The sequence below is a fragment of the Bufo bufo genome, chromosome 2 (assembly GCF_905171765.1).
Source record: "Bufo bufo chromosome 2, aBufBuf1.1, whole genome shotgun sequence".
In the NCBI taxonomy this organism is placed as follows: domain Eukaryota; kingdom Metazoa; phylum Chordata; class Amphibia; order Anura; family Bufonidae; genus Bufo; species Bufo bufo.
This window is the reverse complement of record NC_053390.1, coordinates 977,006-1,004,372: the sequence shown is the minus strand read 5'-3', so window position 1 is coordinate 1,004,372 and position 27,367 is coordinate 977,006. Positions and strand designations below refer to the sequence as shown.

At 50.6% G+C, this 27,367-nt stretch overlaps 2 protein-coding genes and 1 long non-coding RNA gene across 3 annotated transcripts in view; 2 read left to right on the top strand and 1 right to left on the bottom strand.

Moving 5' to 3' along the window:
- Nucleotides 1-2,078, top strand: part of NPR2 (natriuretic peptide receptor 2) — a 239,603-nt gene extending 237,525 nt beyond the window's left edge. Inside the window, exon 17 of the mRNA XM_040420641.1 lies at nt 1,121-2,078. Within this exon, the coding sequence (XP_040276575.1) occupies nt 1,121-1,183 (63 nt within the window). The 3' untranslated portion in view covers nt 1,184-2,078. The remainder of the gene's footprint in view (nt 1-1,120) is intronic.
- Nucleotides 2,079-3,316: 1,238 nt separating this feature from the next.
- On the bottom strand, nt 3,317-26,540 carry SPAG8 (sperm associated antigen 8). Its single transcript, XM_040420663.1, has 7 exons — nt 26,502-26,540; nt 13,973-14,050; nt 11,771-11,945; nt 11,650-11,695; nt 5,103-5,220; nt 4,755-4,817; nt 3,317-4,670 (listed from the first exon to the last, which is right to left on the bottom strand). Exons 2-7 carry the CDS (start codon nt 14,042-14,044, stop codon nt 4,548-4,550), a joined length of 597 nt encoding a protein of 198 aa, XP_040276597.1. The 5' UTR covers nt 14,045-14,050; nt 26,502-26,540; the 3' UTR covers nt 3,317-4,547.
- On the top strand, nt 15,657-16,180 carry LOC120991934. The gene is made up of 2 exons (XR_005776861.1): nt 15,657-15,791; nt 16,077-16,180. It is a non-coding gene; the product is annotated as an uncharacterized LOC120991934 (long non-coding RNA).
- Nucleotides 26,541-27,367: the final 827 nt, after the last annotated feature.

The window sequence follows — 27,367 nt, the reverse complement described above, 5'->3', positions numbered from 1 at the left end:
ACGGACACTGACGGGCACTGTAACACGTAGCTCCTCTCCTTCCCTCTCACACAGACACTGACGGGCACTGTAACACGTAGCTCCTCTCCTTCCCTCTCACACGGACACTGACGGGCACTGTAACACGTAGCTCCTCTCCTTCCCTCTCACACGGACACTGACGGGCACTGTAACACGTAGCTCCTCTCCTTCCCTCTCACACGGACACTGACGGGCACTGTAACACGTAGCTCCTCTCCTTCCCTCTCACACGGACACTGACGGGCACTGTAACACGTAGCTCCTCTCCTTCCCTCTCACACGGACACTGACGGGCACTGTAACACGTAGCTCCTCTCCTTCCCTCTCACACGGACACTGACGGGCACTGTAACACGTAGCTCCTCTCCTTCCCTCTCACACGGACACTGACGGGCACTGTAACACGTAGCTCCTCTCCTTCCCTCTCACACGGACACTGTAACACGTAGCTCCTCTCCTTCCCTCTCACACGGACACTGACGGGCACTGTAACACGTAGCTCCTCTCCTTCCCTCTCACACAGACACTGACGGGCACTGTAACACGTAGCTCCTCTCCTTCCCTCTCACACGGACACTGACGGGCACTGTAACACATAGCTCCTCTCCTTCCCTCTCACACAGACACTGACGGGCACTGTAACACATAGCTCCTCTCCTTCCCTCTCACACGGACACTGACGGGCACTGTAACACATAGCTCCTCTCCTTCCCTCTCACACGGACACTGACGGGCACTGTAACACGTAGCTCCTCTCCTTCCCTCTCACACGGACACTGACGGGCACTGTAACATGTAGCTCCTCTCCTTCCCTCTCACACGGACGGTCAGAGACTGTAACATGACTGCATAGTACCCTCCCATTTACTTGTCCTCCATTCATTAAGGTATTGTCCTGATGAGCTCAGTAGTAAATGGAAGAGAAGGCGGTCACCTGTGTATATGAATCTGAGAAGTTAAGGGCAGGTAACTCTGCTCTATGGTAGACAGCAGTCTCCAGCACTGACATTATTAGAAGGACAAGAAAAGCCACATGTTCTGTAAATGTGTCACCAGATGGGACTTCCTCACATATTCTTTTTCTTCTTGTCTATTCCAGGGTAAGGGGAAGATGAGGACATTCTGGTTACTTGGAGAGATGACAGATGATGACGTTATTTGAGGCGCTCTTGTGCCTTATCAGCTCCACATTTGGCCAGCTGTGTCTTGAGCTGCTCATTAGACTCATCTGGGTAACAAGGTTATCCGCTAACCTACCCATAGCCCGCTCTTCCAGGAGCACATTGAATACGAAGGCTTCGTTGGTTGGAGGAGCAGACACCTAACCTGTTGCTCTTTTCTCTGGGAATGAGTAATTAAGCACCAGCTAATTAGCCAAGAGATGACCTTTGTATCGGTCACATGGTTGCAATACGATAAAAACCTGTAGCCAAGCCTCAGCCTGCAAAAACCTCATCATTGCAGGAGCCAATGCAGGGTCTAGAAAAGGAAGTAAACATTACTCACATCTATAGGCTTCAGCTTACCAAAATTCACCAAGGAGATCCAGAGCAAGTTCAGAAATGGATCCAAAACAGCTTCCACTACATCCCAAGTCCTCTTTCAGATCCACTGTTCTCATTCCTTGCTCAAACCAACAACTACACCTACAAATCCCTGTGGTAGGAACCGAGCCATACGTAAGGGCACTTACTAGTCATCTTTAGACTGGAATGGGATCTAAACAGGACGGCATTGGGCTACACAGATATCAGCAGGAGATCAGTGATTTCACACAAAGCAGAGAAGAAGGAATGGCAAAGTGAGTGAAAGTGCAGTCAGTCCACATACCCCACCACATAGCCATACTGTCCAGCACACCACACAACGCATCTCGTAGGAAACACTCACTATAGGATAAAGTTCAGGGTTTAGTAAACGTCCCTAAAAACCAGGAGAGCAGAGCATGAAGACTTCTGATTATGAGCCTCTCCATGAAAGCCTCATGAAGCACATGTGTAGTATGTTACTGTAGCTGAGTCCATGGCACATTCAGCCTTCAATAAAGACAAGTAGATCCTAAATCCATCCTCGTGTGGACTATCGGTAGCCCCAAGTTCTTGTCACTTCTCTAGTGTCTTATTGCGTCCCTCAAGGTGTCACACCAAGCAACCTCATGCACATTCCATGAGGACATGAATATTTCAAACATTTCAGGTTGTTCACAATGGTCCCTGGTGCCAGGAGAATTGCGGCTTATAAGTGCCAGCGATCATCACAAGCATAGCCGCAGCTTTAGGAGGAGGTCCTCACAACCAGTGTTGTGTACGCCGGTCTTAATTTGTCCTTTATTGGTCTGAGAAGCATGTCTCTTAATAACGGTCACCTGTTGGGCTGCCCTAGGCCAGAACTGAAGCCTGCTCCAGCCAGGTGCTAGGGTCGTTTTTTGGTGCAGATTGTTAAAGAAGTTGAGCCGAGGAGGTCCCGGCGCAGTCTACCTCCTATCTGAACACTTATTTTTTAAGTGGCAAGGATGTTGAGAAAGATAGTCACAAACCGGCACTATGAAGAAAATCTAAACCATTTCTATATCAGAAAGCAGAGTTGAGCCATGATACGAATTCTCCAAGATGCACTGTTTGTGTCAAAATTATGTTGCAAGTAGTATGTGGTATAATGTTAGACCCTGTAAAGGTCCTCCAGCCTGAGCCGCTGTGACAGTTACTAGACCCTGTAATGGTCCTCCAGCCTGAGCCACCGTGACAGTTACTAGACCCTGTAAAGGTCCTCCAGCCTGAGCTGCTGTGACAGTTACTAGACCCTGTAATGGTCCTCCAGCCTGAGCCGCTGTGACAGTTACTAGACCCTGTAATGGTCCTCCAGCCTGAGCCGCTGTGACAGTTACTAGACCCTGTAATGGTCCTCCAACCTGAGCCGCCGTGACTGCTAGTAGACCCTGTAAAGGTCCTCCAGCCTGAGCCACCGTGACTGCTAGTAGACCCTGTAAAGGTCCTCCAGCCTGAGCCGCTGTGACAGTTACTAGACCCTGTAATGGTCCTCCAGCCTGAGCCGCTGTGACAGTTACTAGACCCTGTAATGGTCCTCCAGCCTGAGCCGCCGTGACTGCTAGTAGACCCTGTAAAGGTCCTCCAGCCTGAGCCACCGTGACTGCTAGTAGACCCTGTAAAGGTCCTCCAGCCTGAGCCGCCGTGACAGCTACTAGACCCTGTAAAAGTCTTCCAGCCTGAGCTGCCATGACAGCTACTATACCCTGTAAAGGTCCTCCAGCCTGAGCCGCCGTTACTGCTAGTAGACCCTGTAAAGGTCCTCCAGCCTGAGCCGCCGTGACAGCTAGTAGACCCTGTAAAGGTCCTCCAGCCTGAGCCGCCGTGACAGCTACTAGACCCTGTAAAGGTCCTCCAGCCTGAGCCGCCGTGACAGCTACTAGACCCTGTAAAGGTCCTCCAGCCTGAGCCCCTGTGATAGCTACAGTGCATCTCTGAATGTCTTAGTAAATCTGTCCTGTGTGAATCCAGCCAAACAGAGGATTGTTTGAAATTCTCAAACAAGCACAGAAAACGTAATTTGATCTGCATTTAAATACATCTTTATCTTCTGGTGTAATCCTCAGCATAGCAGCACCACATGGATCAATCACAACAGTCTTTACATCTGTAATCCATTGAAGAGCATGAGAACTTGGTGTGAAGGTAGTCTGTAGCTACCCCGAGACTCTCTTACCAAGGGCACACCGCGTTAAAGCGCATGAAAGCTATGATGCAGGAGAGCCTCCCTTTTACTAGGCTTGGAACAACTGGATCATTGACTCTGATCTGTGTGATGCTGCTACACTGGGATTATATCTGAATAGAAAATGTCTTTATGCAGATGACTGCGTTTTCTGTGCACCTTTTATGTTAAAGATTGGATGTTTCAAGGATCAAGAGAATTGATAGTGGTGGGAGACGTCCATTTTATCGGTCAGCTTCCAGGGTCTGCACCAACCACAGAGATCCCAGATGTTCCTTCTTACTCTTCAAGACAAATGGCTGCACAAGTTAAAGACCCCACACACAGAAAGCATTCACCCTAATCCACCATCGTTGTCCAGGATGGAAGTTTCGAGAATGGAGAAAATTCGGCATGGTGGATGACACAGGATGCTTTTATATGTAAAATGTCCAACAGTGACAAATTAACACAATCCTTGTGACCATGACGTGTGAGGCTATCCGGTTGTGACCATGATGTGTGAGGCCATTGTTCCAGGTGTGACCATGACGTGTGAGGCCATTGTTCCAGGTGTGACCATGACGTGTGAGGCCATTGTTCCAGGTGTGACCATGACGTGTGAGGCCATTCATTCTTCTGGTTTTGACCGTGACATGTTGGGCCTTTCTCCAGGGTTGGATGGTGACATATGGGGATCACTCTCCTGGTCTGGACAGTGACTAGGGGGATAGTTCTATTGGCTGTGACACAGCGGGTGAATTGACCTCTTTGTGACATCTGGAGATGCACGAGGATAATTCTCTAGGTTGTGGAAATTACATGTTGGGATAATTTTCCATAGTGTGGGGGGCAGGCTGATCCAGATAATGAGATATTGGAGTGGTAAAAGCTGAACTCCTTTTGAAAGGAGAGTCCCTTGTTCTGATGTCCGAGACTCCCTGCAGGAAAGAGAAGACACATAAGGGACATACATCAAGACAATGACCACATAAACCATAGAGCTGCATCCTGAGCACACTTACAGTGATACCATGCATATTGTCCGTCCAGAAAGTCACCGCCTGCTCAGTGCGATAGTCATGTCGCTGTCAAACATGAAGAGAACAGAATAAGCTCAATCCTCTTCTACAGCATCTCCAGCCAGATCTGCATCAAGGAGGATCTCCTGATCATCCACATCTGACCACCCACACACTCAGCACCACCAAACATTAAGGGGGAGATTTGTCAAACTGGTGGAAATTAGAACTTGGTGAGTTACCCATAGCAACCAATCAGATTCCACCTTTTATTTTTCACAGCTCCTTTGGACAACTAAGCCATTTCTACTTTACACCAGTTCGATACATTTCTCCCTAAGAGTCACTTACCTTACTGGGAGTTGGAGCCTGTGCGAGGAAACCCTCCACCTGATAGTCTCTCCTAGTTGTTGACTCTGTCACCTTCGTCTCCTCTATTGGAGAGACCAGCTCTTCAAGAATGTCCTGGCTGACACCAGAGAAGACAGATGTGGTCAGGATAGTTTACCCACCAGAGAAGACAGATGTGGTCAGGATAGTTTACCCACCAGAGAAGACAGATGTGGTCAGGATAGTTTACCCACCAGAGAAGACAGATGTGGTCAGGATAGTTTACCCAACATCTCACTCCGGTTGGTACAGCGCACACACTCACGTCTCCTCTCACTCCGGTTGGTACAGCGCACACACTCACGTCTCCTCTCACTCCGGTTGGTACAGCGCACACACTCACGTCTCCTCTCACTCCGGTTGGTACAGCGCACACACTCACGTCTCCTCTCACTCCGGTTGGTACAGCGCACACACTCACGTCTCCTCTCTCTGTTGGTACAGCGCACACTCACGTCTCCTCTCTCTGTTGGTACAGCGCACACTCACGCCTCCTCTCTCTGTTGGTACAGCGCACACTCACGTCTCTTCTCTCCAGCGCACACTCACGTCTCCTCTCTCCAGCGCACACTCACGTCTCCTCTCTCCAGCGCACACTCACGTCTCCTCCACTGGTAGCACACACTCACGTCTCCTCCACTGGTAGCGCACACTCACGTCTCCTCCACTGGTAGCGCACACTCACGTCTCCTCTCTGTTGGTACAGCGCACACTCACGTCTCCTCTCTCCAGCGCACACTCACGTCTCCTCCACTGGTAGCGCACACTCACGTCTCCTCTCTGTTGGTACAGCGCACACTCACGTCTCCTCCACTAGTAGCGCACACTCACGTCTCCTCTGTTGGTACAGCGCACACACTCACGTCTCCTCTCACTCCGGTTGGTACAGCGCACACACTCACGTCTCCTCTCTCTGTTGGTACAGCGCACACTCACGTCTCCTCTCTCTGTTGGTACAGCGCACACTCACGTCTCCTCTCTCTGTTGGTACAGGGCACACTCACGTCTCCTCTCTCTGTTGGTACAGCGCACACTCACGTCTCCTCTCTCTGTTGGTACAGCGCACACTCACGCCTCCTCTCTCTGTTGGTACAGCGCACACTCACGTCTCCTCTCTCCAGCGCACACTCACGTCTCCTCCACTGGTAGCACACACTCACGTCTCCTCCACTGGTAGCGCACACTCACGTCTCCTCCACTGGTAGCGCACACTCACGTCTCCTCCACTGGTAGCGCACACTCACGTCTCCTCCACTGGTAGCGCACACTCACGTCGCCTCTCTGTTGGTACAGCGCACACTCACGTCTCCTCTCTCCAGCGCACACTCACGTCTCCTCCACTGGTAGCGCACACTCACGTCTCCTCTCTGTTGGTACAGCGCACACTCACGTCTCCTCTCTCCAGCGCACACTCACGTCTCCTCCACTAGTAGCACACACTCACGTCTCCTCTGTTGGTACAGCGCACACTCACGTCTCCTCTCTCCAGCGCACACTCACGTCTCCTCTCTGTTGGTACAGCGCACACTCACGTCTTCTATCTAAATCTTTCCCACCCTCCAGCTAGAAAACACATTGAATACATTAAAGCCATGATAATATTTTACTTGAGGCCGAGGTTCCTGGATAAAGCTGCAGATTTGGACTTTCTCTCCCTGGTTCATATGTACAAAGAGCCAATTGTCCCAGTTTTGTGCTGGTAATAGGAAGCAGACCTGAAGGCTCCACACAGACTGACTACATCCAGACGAATAGAGGGGGGGGCAGGGCTGGTGTCCACATCTGCTGCACAAGGCACTTACTCGGCTCCCGGAGCATGAAGACGTCAGAGCAGACAATCTGTGCCGAGTGCTGGAGACAAGTCCCACGGGGCTCACGTATCCACAGTGTCATCTGGCTGATGTCATGTGTCTACAGGAAGCCGCTCGGTCATAGACATCTGCCCATGAATTACGGGTAGAACAAATCAATATATAAACGGCATTATGGCCACCACTTAGTAGGGGCACAGTTGTTGGCTCTGTAGACCATTAGAGAAGAATTCTGCAGCATCGATACTACACAACTCATCTCAGGATTTCCTGAAGTTTTCTTGGAAGCCTATGGTCACAATTGGTACATGGACTCCAATAGGATGTCCTAATGTCTTCATACATGTCGTCATACAGTGGTTTCCACTGCATTAGTATTATCCAGCAGCTGCTTGGTACAGGGCTGCGCCATCTGAAATCTGAGGCCCCCACAATGTCAGCAAGCCCCCAACAAGGGATGGTGCTATGGTCATTAGTGTTGGAGCGAGAACCCTGAACCTTGCATCCTGGATGAACACAAGGAACGAAGGGGCCTTTATAACGGCAATTCCAAGTACCACGTTCCACATACTGAGCTCCGCGTCCACGTCACACCCCTGACACCATGCTGAGCTCCGCGTCACACCCCTGACACCATGCTGAGCTCCGCCTCCACCCCTGACCCCATGCTGAGCTCCGCGTCACACCCCTGACCCCATGCTGAGCTCCGCGTCACACCCCTGACCCCATGCTGAGCTCCGCGTCACACCCCTGACCCCATGCTGAGCTCCGCGTCCACCTCTGACACCATGCTGAGCTCCGCGTCCACCTCTGACACCATGCTGAGCTCCGCGTCCACCTCTGACACCATGCTGAGCTCCGCGTCACACCCCTGACACCATGCTGAGCTCCGCGTCCACCTCTGACCCCATGCTGAGCTCCGCGTCCACCTCTGACCCCATGCTGAGCTCCGCGTCCACCTCTGACCCCATGCTGAGCTCCGCGTCCACCTCTGACCCCATGCTGAGCTCCGCGTCCACCTCTGACCCCATGCTGAGCTCCGCGTCCACCTCTGACCCCATGCTGAGCTCCGCGTCCACCTCTGACCCCATGCTGAGCTCCGCGTCCACCTCTGACCCCATGCTGAGCTCCGCGTCCACCTCTGACCCCATGCTGAGCTCCGCGTCCACCCCTGACCCCATGCTGAGCTCCGCGTCCACCTCTGACCCCATGCTGAGCTCCGCGTCCACCTCTGACCCCATGCTGAGCTCCGCGTCCACCTCTGACCCCATGCTGAGCTCCGCGTCCACCTCTGACCCCATGCTGAGCTCCGCGTCCACCTCTGACCCCATGCTGAGCTCCGCGTCCACCTCTGACCCCATGCTGAGCTCCGCGTCCACCTCTGACCCCATGCTGAGCTCCGCGTCCACCTCTGACCCCATGCTGAGCTCCGCGTCCACCCCTGACCCCATGCTGAGCTCCGCGTCCACCCCTGACCCCATGCTGAGCTCCGCGTCCACCCCTGACCCCATGCTGAGCTCCGCGTCCACCCCTGACCCCATGCTGAGCTCCGCGTCCACCCCTGACCCCATGCTGAGCTCCGCGTCCACCCCTGACACCATGCTGAGCTCCGCGTCCACCCCTGACACCATGCTGAGCTCCGCGTCCACCCCTGACCCCATGCTGAGCTCCGCGTCCACCCCTGACACCATGCTGAGCTCCGCGTCCACCCCTGACACCATGCTGAGCTCCGCGTCCACCCCTGACACCATGCTGAGCTCCGCGTCCACCCCTGACACCATGCTGAGCTCCGCGTCCACCCCTGACACCATGCTGAGCTCCGCGTCCACGTCACACACCTGACACCATGCTGAGCTCTGCGTCCACGTCACACACCTGACACCAGGCTGAGCTCCGCGTCCACGTCACACACCTGACACCAGGCTGAGCTCCGCGTCCACCACACACACCTGACACCAGGCTGAGCTCCGCGTCCACCACACACACCTGACACCATGCTGAGCTCCGCGTCCACCTCACACACCTGACACCATGCTGAGCTCCGTGTCCACCTCACACACCTGACACCATGCTGAGCTCCGTGTCCACCTCACACACCTGACACCATGCTGAGCTCCGTGTCCACCTCACACACCATGCTGAGCTCCGCGTCCACCTCACACACCATGCTGACACCATGCTGAGCTCCGTGTCCACCTCACACACCTCTGACACCATGCTGAGCTCCGTGTCCACCTCACACACCTCTGACACCATGCTGAGCTCCGTGTCCACCTCACACACCTCTGACACCATGCTGAGCTCCGTGTCCACCTCACACACCTCTGACACCATGCTGAGCTCCGTGTCCACCTCACACACCTCTGACACCATGCTGAGCTCCGTGTCCACCTCACACACCTCTGACACCATGCTGAGCTCAGTGTCCACCTGACACCATGCTGAGCTCCGTGTCCACCTGACACACCTCTGACACCATGCTGAGCTCCGTGTCCACCTCACACACCTCTGACACCATGCTGAGCTCCGTGTCCACCTCACACACCTGACACCATGCTGAGCTCCGTGTCCACCTCACACACCTCTGACACCATGCTGAGCTCCGTGTCCACCTGACACACCTCTGACACCATGCTGAGCTCCGTGTCCACCTCACACACCTCTGACACCATGCTGAGCTCCGTGTCCACCTCACACACCTGACACCATGCTGAGCTCCGTGTCCACCTCACACATCTATGACACCATGCTGAGCTCCGTGTCTACCTCTTATACCTCTGACACCATGCTGAGCTCCGTGTCCACCTCACACACCTCTGACACCATGCTGAGCTCCGTGTCCACCTCACACACCTGACACCATGCTGAGCTCCGTGTCCACCTCACACATCTATGACACCATGCTGAGCTCCGTGTCTACCTCTTATACCTCTGACACCATGCTGAGCTCCGTGTCCACCTCACACACCTCTGACACCATGCTGAGCTCCGCGTCCACCTCACACACCCCTGACACCATGCTGAGCTCCGTGTCCACCTCACACACCCCTGACACCATGCTGAGCTCCGTGTCCCCCTCACACACCTCTGACACCATGCTGAGCTCCGCGTCCACCTCACACATCTGACACCATGCTGAGCTCCGTGTCCACCTCTGACACCTGACACCATGCTGAGCTCCGTGTCCCCCTCACACCCCTCTGACACCATGCTGAGCTCCGCGTCCACCTCTGACACCTGACACCATGCTGAGCTCCGTGTCCCCCTCACACCCCTCTGACACCATGCTGAGCTCCGCGTCCCCCTCACACACCTCTGACACCATGCTGAGCTCAGTGTCCACCTCACACACCTCTGACACCATGCTGAGCTCCGTGTCCACCTGACACCATGCTGAGCTCCGTGTCCACCTGACACACCTCTGACACCATGCTGAGCTCCGTGTCCACCTCACACACCTCTGACACCATGCTGAGCTCCGTGTCCACCTCACACACCTGACACCATGCTGAGCTCCGTGTCCACCTCACACACCTCTGACACCATGCTGAGCTCTGCGTCCACCTCACACACCTCTGACACCATGCTGAGCTCCGTGTCCACCTCACACACCTGACACCATGCTGAGCTCCGTGTCCACCTCACACATCTATGACACCATGCTGAGCTCCGTGTCTACCTCACACACCTCTGACACCATGCTGAGCTCCGCGTCCACCTCACACACCCCTGACACCATGCTGAGCTCCGTGTCTACCTCACACACCTGACACCATGCTGAGCTCCGTGTCCACCTCACACACCTCTGACACCATGCTGAGCTCCGTGTCCACCTCACACACCTGACACCATGCTGAGCTCCGTGTCCACCTCACACATCTATGACACCATGCTGAGCTCCGTGTCTACCTCACACACCTCTGACACCATGCTGAGCTCCGTGTCTACCTCACACACCTGACACCATGCTGAGCTCCGCGTCCACCTCACACACCCCTGACACCATGCTGAGCTCCGTGTCCACCTCACACACCCCTGACACCATGCTGAGCTCCGTGTCCACCTCACACACCCCTGACACCATGCTGAGCTCCGTGTCCCCCTCACACACCTCTGACACCATGCTGAGCTCCGCGTCCACCTCTGACACCTGACACCATGCTGAGCTCCGTGTCCCCCTCACACCCCTCTGACACCATGCTGAGCTCCGCGTCCACCTCACACACCATGCTGAGCTCCGCGTCCACCTGACACCATGCTGAGCTCCGTGTCCACCTGACACCATGCTGAGCTCCGTGTCCACCTGACACACCTGACACCATGCTGAGCTCCGTGTCCACCTCACACATCTATGACACCATGCTGAGCTCCGTGTCCACCTCACACACCTCTGACACCATGCTGAGCTCCGCGTCCACCTCACACACCCCTGACACCATGCTGAGCTCCGCGTCCACCTCACACACCCCTGACACCATGCTGAGCTCCGTGTCCACCTCACACACCCCTGACACCATGCTGAGCTCCGTGTCCACCTCACACACCTGACACCATGCTGAGCTCTGCGTCCACCTCACACACCTCTGACACCATGCTGAGCTCTGCGTCCACCTCACACACCTCTGACACCATGCTGAGCTCTGCGTCCACCTCACACACCTCTGACACCATGCTGAGCTTCACAAGTAACTTCTTACCTGTACTTGTGATACAGCAATGTCTTAAGCTTTTCTTCTCTTAGGCCTGGGGATAAAAATGAATGTATAAGGCACAGATCACAGGTGGCATGACTTGGATGCCCAGATGCTATACATGTACCTGTGTGTTGCCGGGTGTTGTCGGAGCCTGGTCTCCTGTATGAATCCTGATGTGTTGTAGACTTGGCCATGTTGGCCAGAAGCTGTGTACTCAGGATCCCTTTGTGTCCATGTCTGTGGACCTGTCCCTTCGTTGTGAGCCCAGGCGGGCCGCTATCCAGACTGACTGCTGCTCTCTGTACCAGGAGACAGAACAATCAGAAAGCCACAAAGCCCGTCTCTGATTAGAGACCACGTCCGACTGTAGCATTGGATGTCACCATACACCTGGGCACCAATGCTGCCCATGTCTAGTAATGGTGGGCACCCAGTCTCAGAGATATCCAGAAACACATCCCCCGCCCCCGTCTGTACTATCACTAGCAGGGGCGGGGATCACTACCCCCAGCATCTGACTACTACACCCAGAAACACATCCCGCCCCGTCTGTACTATCACTAGCAGGGGCCGGGATCACTACCCCCAGCATCTGACTACTACACCCAGAAACACATCCCGCCCCGTCTGTACTATGACTAGCAGGGGCCGGGATCACTACCCCCAGCATCTGACTACTACACCCAGAAACACATCCCGCCCCGTCTGTACTATCACTAGCAGGGGCCGGGATCACTACCCCCAGCATCTGACTACTACACCCAGAAACACATCCCGCCCCGTCTGTACTATCACTAGCAGGGGCCGGGATCACTACCCCCAGCATCTGACTACTACACCCAGAAACACATCCCGCCCCGTCTGTACTATCACTAGCAGGGGCCGGGATCACTACCCCCAGCATCTGACTACTACACCCAGAAACACATCCCGCCCCGTCTGTACTATCACTAGCAGGGGCGGGGATCACTACCCCCAGCATCTGACTACTACACCCAGAAACACATCCCGCCCCGTCTGTACTATCACTAGCAGGGGCCGGGATCACTACCCCCAGCATCTGACTACTACACCCAGAAACACATCCCGCCCCGTCTGTACTATGACTAGCAGGGGCCGGGATCACTACCCCCAGCATCTGACTACTACACCCAGAAACACATCCCGCCCCGTCTGTACTATCACTAGCAGGGGCCGGGATCACTACCCCCAGCATCTGACTACTACACCCAGAAACACATCCCGCCCCGTCTGTACTATCACTAGCAGGGGCCAGGATCACTACCCCCAGCATCTGACTACTACACCCAGAAACACATCCCGCCCCGTCTGTACTATCACTAGCAGGGGCCAGGATCACTACCCCCAGCATCTGACTACTACACCCAGAAACACATCCCGCCCCGTCTGTACTATCACTAGCAGGGGCCGGGATCACTACCCCCAGCATCTGACTACTACACCCAGAAACACATCCCGCCCCGTCTGTACTATCACTAGCAGGGGCCGGGATCACTACCCCCAGCATCTGACTACTACACCCAGAAACACATCCCGCCCCGTCTGTACTATCACTAGCAGGGGCCAGGATCACTACCCCCAGCATCTGACTACTACACCCAGAAACACATCCCGCCCCGTCTGTACTATCACTAGCAGGGGCCGGGATCACTACCCCCAGCATCTGACTACTACACCCAGAAACACATCCCGCCCCGTCTGTACTATCACTAGCAGGGGCCGGGATCACTACCCCCAGCATCTGACTACTACACCCAGAAACACATCCCGCCCCGTCTGTACTATCACTAGCAGGGGCCGGGATCACTACCCCCAGCATCTGACTACTACCCCCAGAAACACATCCCGCCCCGTCTGTACTATCACTAGCAGGGGTCGGGGTTCCCCCGCGGAGAGGCATGCTGTGAAGCATTTCCTGAGGGTCACAGAGGTCATCAGCGTACCTCATCTCTGGTACCAGGGAAATGTGAAGTCCATCACTACAACCCCCAATATCTAATACGGCAGACACTGACTAATAAAAGGAGCACATTGACCAGATATATACAGGGTGATAGGAGAATGGCAGTACACTGTGCCCCCGACCATCCCAGGTGTCGGTCCAATCATATACTGGAAACACGCCCTCGTTGTAAGGGAACCCGTGGGAGGAGTCACTAGAGATCGGGGTCTCCGTGGACTAGGTCATCGCCCGACAGACACCCGAATGTGCACCTAAAGAAATTATCAGCACTGCTAGCGATAATGACACCTATAGGGTTCTGCTGAGGTTTCCAGGGGATGATGACATGAAGCCATCACTCACCTCCTCCAGCCAGTTCCTGAGCAAACAGGGAGAGACTCTGGGCTGTTCCTGCACCAATTCTGTATTCTCCATATCAGCCTGATGGTAGAAGAGAGAAGAGCCATCACACACCTGGACCAGGATGGTATATCCGAGGGGAGACGCAGGCAGCTCCGGGGTATATCCGAGGGAGACGCAGGCAGCTCCGGGGTATATCCGAGGGGAGACGCAGGCAGCTCCGGGGTATATCCGAGGGGAGACGCAGGCAGCTCCGGGGTATATCCGAGGGGAGACGCAGGCAGCTCCGGGGTATATCCGAGGGGAGACGCAGGCAGCTCCGGGGTATATCCGAGGGGAGACGCAGGCAGCTCCGGGGTATATCCGAGGGGAGACGCAGGCAGCTCCGGGGTATATCCGAGGGGAGACGCAGGCAGCTCCGGGGTATATCCGAGGGGAGACGCAGGCAGCTCCGGGGTATATCCGAGGGGAGACGCAGGCAGCTCCGGGGTATATCCGAGGGGAGACGCAGGCAGCTCCGGGGTATATCCGAGGGGAGACGCAGGCAGCTCCGGGGTATATCCGAGGGGAGACGCAGGCAGCTCCGGGGTATATCCGAGGGGGACGCAGGCAGCTCCGGGGTATATCCGAGGGGGACGCAGGCAGCTCTGAGGGAATATCCGAGGGGGACGCAGGCAGCTCTGAGGGAATATCCGAGGGGGACGCAGGCAGCTCTAGGGAATACACTTGCAGCCTTATCGGCAGTGACCGGTATATGACAGGGATATCAGTAGTGAAGGGTAAATTACAGAGTTATCGGCAGTGACAGGTATATGACAGCGATATCAATAGTGATGGGTAAATTACAGCGTTATCGGCAGTGACAGGTATAGGACAGGGATATCAATAGTGATGGGTAAATTACAGAGTTATCGGCAGTGACAGGTATATGACAGGGATATCAGTAGTGATGGGTAAATTACAGCGTTATCGGCAGTGACGGGTATATGACAGGAATATCAGTAGTGAAGGGTAAATTACAGAGTTATCGGCAGTGACAGGTATATGACAGCGATATCAATAGTGATGGGTAAATTACAGAGTTATCGGCAGTGACAGGTATATGACAGGAATATCAGTAGTGAAGGGTAAATTACAGAGTTATCGGCAGTGACAGGTATATGACAGGGATATCAGTAGTGATGGGTAAATTACAGCGTTATCGGCAGTGACAGGTATATGACAGGAATATCAGTAGTGAAGGGTAAATTACAGAGTTATCGGCAGTGACAGGTATATGACAGCGATATCAATAGTGATGGGTAAATTACAGCGTTATCGGCAGTGACAGGTATATGACAGGGATATCAGTAGTGATGGGTAAATTACAGCGTTATCGGCAGTGACGGGTATATGACAGGAATATCAGTAGTGATGGGTAAATTACAGCGTTATCGGCAGTGACGGGTATATGACAGGAATATCAGTAGTGATGGGTAAATTACAGCGTTATCGGCAGTGACGGGAGAAGGCCCGGACTGCTGGTGATTGGCTGAGGTGGGTCACCGCTGTAGCCACGCAGCCTAAACCATTTCTTGTGGATCAAGCCAGAGAACACGAAAACCAGAGGAGAGCGGCGGATTGGCAAAATGGAAACAGTATGGAATGGATTCTTTAATTTTTTTTGTAGCTCTTTTTGACCCCTTCTGTTACCTAACTGTTTTGCCTGACATCTGAATGGTAGCAGCTAGAAGCATGGAACTGGTCCTGTTTGAAAGAATTCCAGGCTTTCATACAAGACCAAATTTACAGCATTAGTCCAAGCAACAGAGGAGATATCGCTGTTAGAAATAGAGAGTCGGGAATAATGGCGGGTAAAACCTGCTTTTACTTTCACTTTCAGCTGTGCTCACTGCATCCGATTTCTAACAGGGATATCCTCCCATGTACTGAAGATATTGCTGTCATTCTGCCTGGAATACCAGCTTTTAAACAATAGGCCATAGCTGGTATCAAACCAGAGATATGAGCAGCTAAAGCCGCCCCCTCCCCGTCAGTGTGGAGGAGAATGAGGGAGCAGCTGAAGAACTGACGGCTGCAGGAGGAAAATAGTAAAAATATTATATAGAAATGTGGCATCAATGTAAAGACCCACAAAATAAAGTGTGGTTATTTTTAGCACACAGTGGAATAAACTCCACAAAATTCATGTTTTTTTTCAATCTTTCCCCCTAAAAATAAAATGATTTATTTAATACACTATATACACCCCAAAGTGGTTCCCCAAAAAACTACAATTAAGGCCTCATGCACACGAATGTATTTTCTTTCCGTGTCAGTTTAATTTTTTTTGCAAAAAAAAAGGCAGGTACTTCACGTGCATTCCGTTTTCTTATGTCCGCATTTCTGTCTTGCAAAAAAATAGAACATGTCCTATTATTGTCCGCATTACGGACAAGGATAGGACTGTTCTATTGGGGGCCAGCTGCTCAGTTTCGCAAAAAAAAAAACGGAATGCACACCGACGTCATCCGTATTTTTTGTGGATCAGATTTTTGCAGACTGCAAAATACATACGGTCGTGTGCAAGAGTCCTAATCCCGCAAAAAATTTAATAAAAAAGTTATGACTGCTAGAACACAAATGGGTAAAATGTTATTGGTCCTTAAAGGGGTCCTCACTTCAGCAAATGGCGTTTATCATGTAGAGAACGTTTATACAAGGCACTTACTAATGTATTGTGATTCTCCATATTGCTTCCTTTTTCCATCACATTATACACGGCTCGTTTCCATGGTTACGACCACCCTGCAATCCATCAGTGGTGGTCGTGCTTGCACACTATAGGAAAAAGCTCCGGCCTCTCTGGTGGCCTGGACCGTGGGGACCCACATAGGCTGGTGCATTTTTCTATAGTATGTAAGCACGACGACCACTGAGATTGAAGGGTGGTCGTAACCATGGAAACGAGCAGTGCATAATGTGATGGAAAAATGAATCCAGCAAAGGAGACGATGTAAAGAATCACAATACATTAGGAAGGGCCTTGAATTCACTTTCTCTACATAATAAATGCCATTTGCTGAAGTGAGAGGATCCCTTTAAGGCTAAAATTATGTCACTAAGGGGTTAAAAATGCAATAGTGTCCCCCGAGTTGTGCGCCAACAAAATTTACAGCAGACGCATTAAAAATCCACAATAAAAAAGTGAAATTTTTGTGAGGTTTTTCCAATTTTAATGTGACCGTTAAGAGGCTAAAAGGTTTTCCAGTGGAATCATTTCATTTAGGTTTAACCATTTTATTTAAAAGGATATTCCGATGGGACGTACCATTAATGTCTGAGGGGAGCAGGTGCCACCTGTAGGACCCAATAGGCGGCATGCATCATCACTTCACTTTCCTGCTAAGTAGCCGGGTGCCCCCACCGCTAGGGGACCTCCAGAAGTAGCCGGGTGCCCCCCACCGCTAGGGGACCACCAGAAGTAGCCGGGTGCCCCCCACCGCTAGGGGACCACCAGAAGTAGCCGGGTGCCCCCCACCGCTAGGGGACCACCAGAAGTAGCCGGGTGCCCCCCACCGCTAGGGGACCTCCAGAAGTAGCCGGGTGCCCCCCACCGCTAGGGGACCTCCAGAAGTAGCCGGGTGCCCCCCACCGCTAGGGGACCTCCAGAAGTAGCCGGGTGCCCCCCACCGCTAGGGGACCTCCAGAAGTAGCCGGGTGCCCCCCACCGCTAGGGGACCTCCAGAAGTAGCCGGGTGCCCCCCACCGCTAGGGGACCTCCAGAAGTAGCCGGGTGCCCCCCACCGCTAGGGGACCTCCAGAAGTAGCCGGGTGCCCCCCACCGCTAGGGGACCTCCAGAAGTAGCCGGGTGCCCCCCACCGCTAGGGGACCTCCAGAAGTAGCCGGGTGCCCCCCACCGCTAGGGGACCTCCAGAAGTAGCCGGGTGCCCCCCACCGCTAGGGGACCTCCAGAAGTAGCCGGGTGCCCCCCACCGCTAGGGGACCTCCAGAAGTAGCCGGGTGCCCCCCACCGCTAGGGGACCTCCAGAAGTAGCCGGGTGCCCCCCACCGCTAGGGGACCTCCAGAAGTAGCCGGGTGCCCCCCACCGCTAGGGGACCTCCAGAAGTAGCCGGGTGCCCCCCACCGCTAGGGGACCTGCAGAAGTAGCCGGGGGCCCTCACCGCTATGGCACCTGCAGAAGCAGCCAGGTGCCCCCACCGCTATATACCCCCGATGGGCTTGCATCCGTGGCAAGGAATGCCTCTGACCAGATTCTAACCCTTAGGCCTCTTACACATGGGCGTCGTGGGTGAGGTGCATTGCAGGAAAACCGCGCGAGTAGGCACGCAATTTCAGTCAGTTTTGTCTGCGATTGCGTTCAGTTGCTCCGTTTTTTTCCGTGTGAGTGAAATGCGATTTGCAAACGTGAGAAGAAACCTGGACTTCTTCACCAACACAACTCCCCTCATCCACCTGATCCCGCAGCCTCCTCTTCCTTCTTCTTGAAGGACCTTCGCTGACGTCATCGTACTGAATGAAGACAGAACAGAGGAGGATCCCGGCTGCGCCATCAAGCGGATGAGGCGAGTTAACCCTCGATTGAACAGTAAAAGTGATGTGTAAAAAACAAACGCTGATGTACACAGGCCCCTTGAAATGAATGGGTCCGGATTCAGTGCGGGTGCAATGCGTTCACGTCACACATTGCACCCGCGTGGAAAACTCGCTTGTGTGAAAGGGGCCTAAGGCCTCTTGCACACAAAGGTTTTTTTCTTGTGTTCCATTTGCGGTCCGTATGCGGAACCATTCACTTTAATGGGTCTGCAAAAACAGCAGCAGGTACTCCGTATGCCTTCCGTTTCCGTATTTCCATTCAAAGATAGAACATCCTACTATTACCCGCAAATCACATTCCGTGGCTCCATTCAAGTCAACGGTTCCGCCAAAAAGACGAAATGCACCCGTATGTCTTCTGTATCCATTCAGTTTTTGCGGAACCATCTATTGAAAACTTTATGCACAGCCCAATTTTTTCATGTACTTACTGTTTAAACATTATTGTACGCTTCCGATCTGCAAAAAAAAAAAAAAAAAAAACACAAAAACCGAAACCAAACAAAAAAAACGGAACAGAAGCGGAAACACTACTGAAACAAAAAAACGGATCCGTTTAAAACAGACCGCAAATACAGAAAAAGCCATAGTTGTGTGCAAGAGGCCGAAGGGCTCATGCACACGAATGCATGTTCTTTCCGCTTCTTTTTTTTGCGGACCATATGCGGAACCATTCACTTCAATGGGTCCGCAAAAACAATGGAAGGTACTCGTGTGTATTCTGTTTCCGTTCCGCAAAAAAGTAGTGCATGTCCTATTATTGTCCGCAAATCACGGTCCAAGGCCCCATTCAAGTCAATGGGTCTGCAAAAAATACAGAACACACACGGAACACATCGGTATTTTGCGGATCCATACTGTAGAAATGCTCTGCCCAGCCCAGATCGCTCATGTGTTTAGTGAGAAGTTACTGTTTCCAATCCGCAAAAAACTGATCGCATACGGAAACCATACGGATATGTTTTGTGGAATAACAGAACGGAAGAGGACTTAAAATTAGAGAAAAAAAAAAAACCTCAGATACAGAACGGATCCGTGAAAAACGGATCGCAAAACAGTCGAGTGCATGAGGCCTAACCCGGATTTGTTCTCAAAGTCCTCAAACACCTTCTGTGCTGGTAAGAGAGTCCTCTGGACTATGGATTCCAGAAGACCACCCTAGAACCTCTGGTGTCCGAGATCTTCATCACTTTCTGAACCGCTGCCGTACATTCTTGATTTTGCCGGGATCGAAAAGTCTTCTAGGTATGGAATAAATCTGCTGATGATGGAAGCCATTTCTGCTACAATCCTCAGAACCATGGGAAGTCTGAAGGGAAGTGCCTGGATCTGCCAGGGATGTGACCCTCTATGGGAACCACCAACCTCAGAACCATGGGAAGTCTGAAGGGAAGTGCCTGGATCTGCCAGTGATGTGACCCTCTATGGGAATCACCACCCTAAGAACCATGGAAAGTCTGAAGGGAAGTGCCTGGATCTGCCAGTGATGTGACCCTCTATGGCAGGGGTGCACAACGTTTCCTGGTTGGGGGCCACATTGCCAGACTGAACCAATGACGAGGGCCGAAATAAAAATTGAAAGGTGTATTAACAACTGAAATATTGTACTTATGGCATATTGAACACACATTATATAACATTAATGTCTAGTTACACTTCCAGGACTTCCATCTAATGGGAGAAATACATGAAAAATACATGTGAGCAGCCACAAGACATAGGCATACATGTCTGTTACCAGATGGTTGGGGGCCGCACAGAATGGTATCAAGGGCCGCATGTGGCCCCCGGGCCGCAGGTTGTGCACCCCTGCTCTATGGGAACCACCAACCTCAGAACCATGGGAAGTCTGAAGGGAAGTGCCTGGATCTGCCAGTGATGTGACCCTCTATGGGAATCACCACCCTAAGAACCATGGAAAGTCTGAAGGGAAGTGCCTGGATCTGCCAGTGATGTGACCCTCTATGGGAACCACCAACCTCAGAACCATGGGAAGTCTGAAGGGAAGTGCCTGGATCTGCCAGTGATGTGACCCTCTATGAGAATCGCCACCCTCAGAACCATGGGAAGTCTGAAGGGAAGTGCCTGGATCTGCCAGTGATGTGACCCTCTATGGGAACCACCACCCTCAGAACCATGGGAAGTCTGAAGGGAAGTGCCTGGATCTGCCAGTGATGTGACCCTCTATGGGAATCACCACCCTAAGAACCATGGAAAGTCTGAAGGGAAGTGCCTGGATCTGCCAGTGATGTGACCCTCTATGGGAACCACCACCCTCAGAACCATGGGAAGTCTGAAGGGAAGTGCCTGGATCTGCCAGTGATGTGACCCTCTATGGGAATCACCACCCTAAGAACCATGGAAAGTCTGAAGGGAAGTGCCTGGATCTGCCAGTGATGTGACCCTCTATGGGAACCACCAACCTCAGAACCATGGGAAGTCTGAAGGGAAGTGCCTGGATCTGCCAGTGATGTGACCCTCTATGGCAGGGATGCCCAACCTGCGGCCCTCCAGCTGTTCCAAAACTACAACTCCCAGCATGCTCGGACAGCCTATAGCTATCAGCCTACAGCAGGGCATAGTGGGAGTTGTAGTTTTACAACAGCTGGAGGGCCGCAGGTTGGGCATCCCTGCTCTATGGGAACCACCACCCTCAGAACCATGGGAAGTCTGAAGGGAAGTGCCTGGATCTGCCAGTGATGTGACCCTCTATGAGAATCGCCACCCTCAGAACCATGGGAAGTCTGAAGGGAAGTGCTTGGATCTGCCAGTGATGTGACCCTCTATGCCATCACCACCCTCAGAACCATGGGAAGTCTGAAGGGAAGTGCTTGTATCTGCCATGATGTGACCCTCTATGGGAATCACCACCCTCAGAACCATGGGAAGTCTGAAGGGAAGTGCTTGGATCTGCCAGTGATGTGACCCTCTATGCCATCACCACCCTCAGAACCATGGGAAGTCTGAAGGGAAGTGCTTGGATCTGCCAGTGATGTGACCCTCTATGGGAATCACCACCCTCAGAACCATGGGAAGTCTGAAGGGAAGTGCTTGGATCTGCCAGTGATGTGACCCTCTATGCCATCACCACCCTCAGAACCATGGGAAGTCTGAAGGGAAGTGCTTGTATCTGCCATGATGTGACCCTCTATGGGAACCACCACCCTGAGGGATGATCTAGAGGAGATGTGAGAACAGGCATCCTTCAGGTCTACAACTGCCATGAAACACAAGCTGAAGAGTTTATTTTGTTTTCATTTTGAATTTCCTCTAAAGTATTTGATTAAATCCTTCAGAAATTAGAGAAACAGACTGGACGACCCTATCCGAGACAATGGAGTCTGGAATGCCAGGCAGCCTAAGGATGCCATCAACAAACAAGGTAGACACCTCTCTAGCGCTGGGGAGATTCTTTAACCAGACAAGAGGACATCCTGGAAAATGTCAACCCAAATGACCGAAGTACCACAGGAGGGTTGGAGTTCTGTAATGAAGTCCATGGACATGTGGGTCCTGAGCCCCATCTCTCAGGTACCTTGGCCCTGGCACATACTTCACAGGCAGAGAGACACAACCACAGCACGTGACCACGTAGGCCACCAGAGGTTTAGTCCCTGAAATACCTGGATGACCTGCAAAAACAGAATAATGAAAGTCCTCAAAAAAACAACTCGAGGCAAATTAGGAGGCACAACCAATTTGCCAGAAGGAAGACCATTGGGTGTTAAATGCTGACACCCAGATATCTCAGCGGCCAGATTAGAATAGCGGGAAGCAGGACACCAGGACGCAGAATATTACCAGACTCCGTATCAAAGCCCTGCTCCTCGTCAAAGAGAGCCTGGGCGATGGGTCACTACATGGTTAAATCACGTAAAGAAAAGGGACCCACTGTGCTTGCCGGGGATTCAACATATACACTATATACACTATATACACACACTACATATACACTATATACACACACACACACACACTACATATACACTATATACACACACACACACTACATATACACTATATACACAGTACATATACACTATATACACACACACACACACTACATACACACACACACTACATACACACACACTACATATACACTATATACACACACTACATATACACTATATACACACACACACACACACATACACTATATACACACACACTACATATACACTATATACACACACACACTACATATACACTATATACACACACTACATATACACTATATACACACACTACATATACACTATATACACACACACACACACATACACTATATACACACACACTACATATACACTATATACACACACACACTACATATACACTATATACACACACTACATATACACTATATACACACACTACATATACACTATATACACACACTACATATACACACACTACAAATACACTATATACACACACACACTACATATACACTATATACACACACACTACATATACACACACACTACATATACACTATATACACACACACACACTACATATACACACACACTACATATACACTATATACACACACTACATATACACTATACACACACACACACACTACATATACACTATATACACACACACTACATATACACACACACTACATATACACTATATACACACACACTACATATACACACACACACTACATATACACTATATACACACACACTACATATACACACACACTACATATACACTATATACACACACACTACATATACACACACACTACATATACACTATATACACACACACTACATATACACTATACACACTACATATACACTATACACACACACACACACTACATATACACTATACACACACTACATATACACTATACACACACACTACATATACACTATATACACACACACACTACATATACACACACACACTACATATACACTATACACACACACTACATATACACTATACACACACTATACACACACACTACATATACACTATACACACACTATACACACACACACTACATATACACTATACACACACACACTACATATACACTATATACACACACAGTACACTATATACACACACACTACATATACACTATATACACACACACTACATATACACTATATACACACACACACCATATACACTATACACACACACACACTACATATACACTATACACACACACACACACACACACACACACACTACATATACACTATACACACACACACACACACACACACACACACACTACATATACACTATACACACACACACACACACACACTACATATACACTATACACACACACTACATATACACTATACACACACACTACATATACACTATACACACACACACCATATACACTATATACACACACACTACATATACACACACACACTACATATACACTATATACACACACACTACATATACACTATACACACACACACACACACTACATATACACTATATACACACACTACATATACACTATACACACACTATACACACACACTACATATACACTATACACACACACACTACATATACACTATATACACACACAGTACACTATACACACACACTACATATACACTATACACACACACTACATATACACTATACACACACACTACATATACACTATACACACACACTACATATACACTATACACACACACTACATATACACTATACACACACACACCATATACACTATATACACACACACTACATATACACACACACACTACATATACACTATATACACACACACTACATATACACTATACACACACACACACACACTACATATACACTATACACACACACTACATATACACACACTACATATACACTATATACACACACTACATATACACTATACACACACTATACACACACACTACATATACACTATACACACACACACTACATATACACTATATACACACACAGTACACTATATACACACACTACATATACACTATACACACACACACACCATATACACTATATACACACACACTACATATACACACACACACTACATATACACTATACACACACACACACACACACACTACATATACACTATATACACACACTACATATACACTATATACACACACTACATATACACTATACACACACTATACACACACACTACATATACACTATACACACACACACTACATATACACTATATACACACACACTACATATACACTATACACACACACACACACACTACATATACACTATACACACACACTACATATACACACACTACATATACACTATATACACACACTACATATACACTATACACACACTATACACACACACTACATATACACTATACACACACACACTACATATACACTATATACACACACAGTACACTATACACACACACTACATATACACTATACACACACACTACATATACACTATACACACACACTACATATACACTATACACACACACACCATATACACTATATACACACACACTACATATACACACACACACTACATATACACTATATACACACACACTACATATACACTATACACACACACACACACACTACATATACACTATACACACACACTACATATACACACACTACATATACACTATATACACACACTACATATACACTATACACACACTATACACACACACTACATATACACTATACACACACACACTACATATACACTATATACACACACAGTACACTATATACACACACTACATATACACTATACACACACACACACACCATATACACTATATACACACACACTACATATACACACACACACTACATATACACTATACACACACACACACACACACACTACATATACACTATATACACACACTACATATACACTATATACACACACTACATATACACTATACACACACTATACACACACACTACATATACACTATACACACACACACTACATATACACTATATACACACACAGTACACTATATACACACACTACATATACACTATACACACACACACACACCATATACACTATATACACACACACTACATATACACTATATACACACACACTACATATACACACACACACTACATATACACTATACACACACACACACACACACACTACATATACACTATATACACACACTACATATACACTATATACACACACTACATATACACTATACACACACTATACACACACACTACATATACACTATACACACACACACTACATATACACTATATACACACACAGTACACTATATACACACACTACATATACACTATACACACACACACACCATATACACTATACACACACACCATATACACTATATACACACACACTACATATACACACACACACTACATATACACTATACACACACACTACATATACACTACATACACACACTACATATACACTATACACACACTATACACACACACTACATATACACTATACACACACACACTACATATACACTATATACACACACAGTACACTATATACACACACTACATATACACTATACACACACACACCATATACACTATATACACACACACACTACATATACACTATATACACACACACTACATATACACTATATACACACACACTACATATACACTATATACACACACTACATATACACTATACACACACTATACACACACTACATATACACTATATACACACACACTACATATACACTATATACACACACACTACATATACACTATATACACAGTACATATACACTATACATCTCTATATGACAAATGATGACTTCTCTATGGCCCCTCCCGTATGATGCAGGGTATTGGGGGGAGCGGTTCTGCACAGTCGGCCCCGTCGCTCACTATTACCGGATCAGCAGCTCCGTCCTCCCAGATCCCCAGGCTCTCGGTCGCGTTGTTTTGTTTCTATGGTAACAGTCCTTAAATTTGTTCTTCCGGAGGCGTGTCTGTCTCTACAGCCAATCAGCGCATGAAACACAAAGCGCGGGAGAGCGAAGCCGGACACGTGATCCCTACCGGCGTTCAGAGGGGCGTGACAGCCACCAACAACCTGGACCTGCGCATGCGCAGATCGTCAAAACTCTGGAACGCCTCCAGTCCTCACGTCATTAGCGGTGTGACCGGAAGTTAAGAGGTAGGAAAACTCACAAAGTAGAGTAATGTGACGTCACACCGCATGTAGCTCGCCCTTCTGCGCCCTCACCTCCCGTACCTCTGCTCCCGGGCTACCTCACCTCTCCTCTCCCCCCGGGCTACCTCACCTCTCCTCTCCCCCCGGGCTACCTCACCTCTCCTCTCCCCCCGGGCTACCTCACCTCTCCTCTCCCCCCGGGCTACCTCACCTCTCCTCGAACCCCCCCCCCCACCACCTCTCTCCCCCCCCCCCCCCCCACCACCTCTCCCCCCCCCCCCCCACCACCTCTCTCCCCCCCCCCCCACCACCACCTCTCTCCCCCCCCCCCCACCACCCCTCTTCCCCCCCCACCACCACCTCTCTCCCCCCCCCCCCCCACCACCTCTCTTCCCCCCCCCCCCCCACCTCTCTCCCCCCCCCCCCCCACCACCACCTCTCTCCCCCCCCCCCCCCCCCCCCCCCCCCCCCCCCCCCCCCCCCCCCCCCCCCCCCCCCCCCCCCCCCCCCCCCCCCCCCCCCCCCCCCCCCCCCCCCCCCCCCCCCCCCCCCCCCCCCCCCCTCCCCCCCCCCCCCCCCCCCC

What these genes read in the sequence shown, in the direction of transcription:
- SPAG8 (XM_040420663.1), bottom strand. Translation starts at nt 14,044, where the DNA reads ATGGAGAATACAGAATTGGTGCAGGAACAGCCCAGAGTCTCTCCCTGT. An exon ending in TCAGGAACTGGCTGGAGGAG is followed by an intron (nt 11,946 to 13,972) that starts GTGAGTGATGGC and finishes CTCCTGGTACAG; the next exon opens with AGAGCAGCAGTCAGTCTGGA. An exon ending in ACAATATGCATGGTATCACT is followed by an intron (nt 4,671 to 4,754) that starts GTAAGTGTGCTC and finishes TCTTTCCTGCAG; the next exon opens with GGAGTCTCGGACATCAGAAC.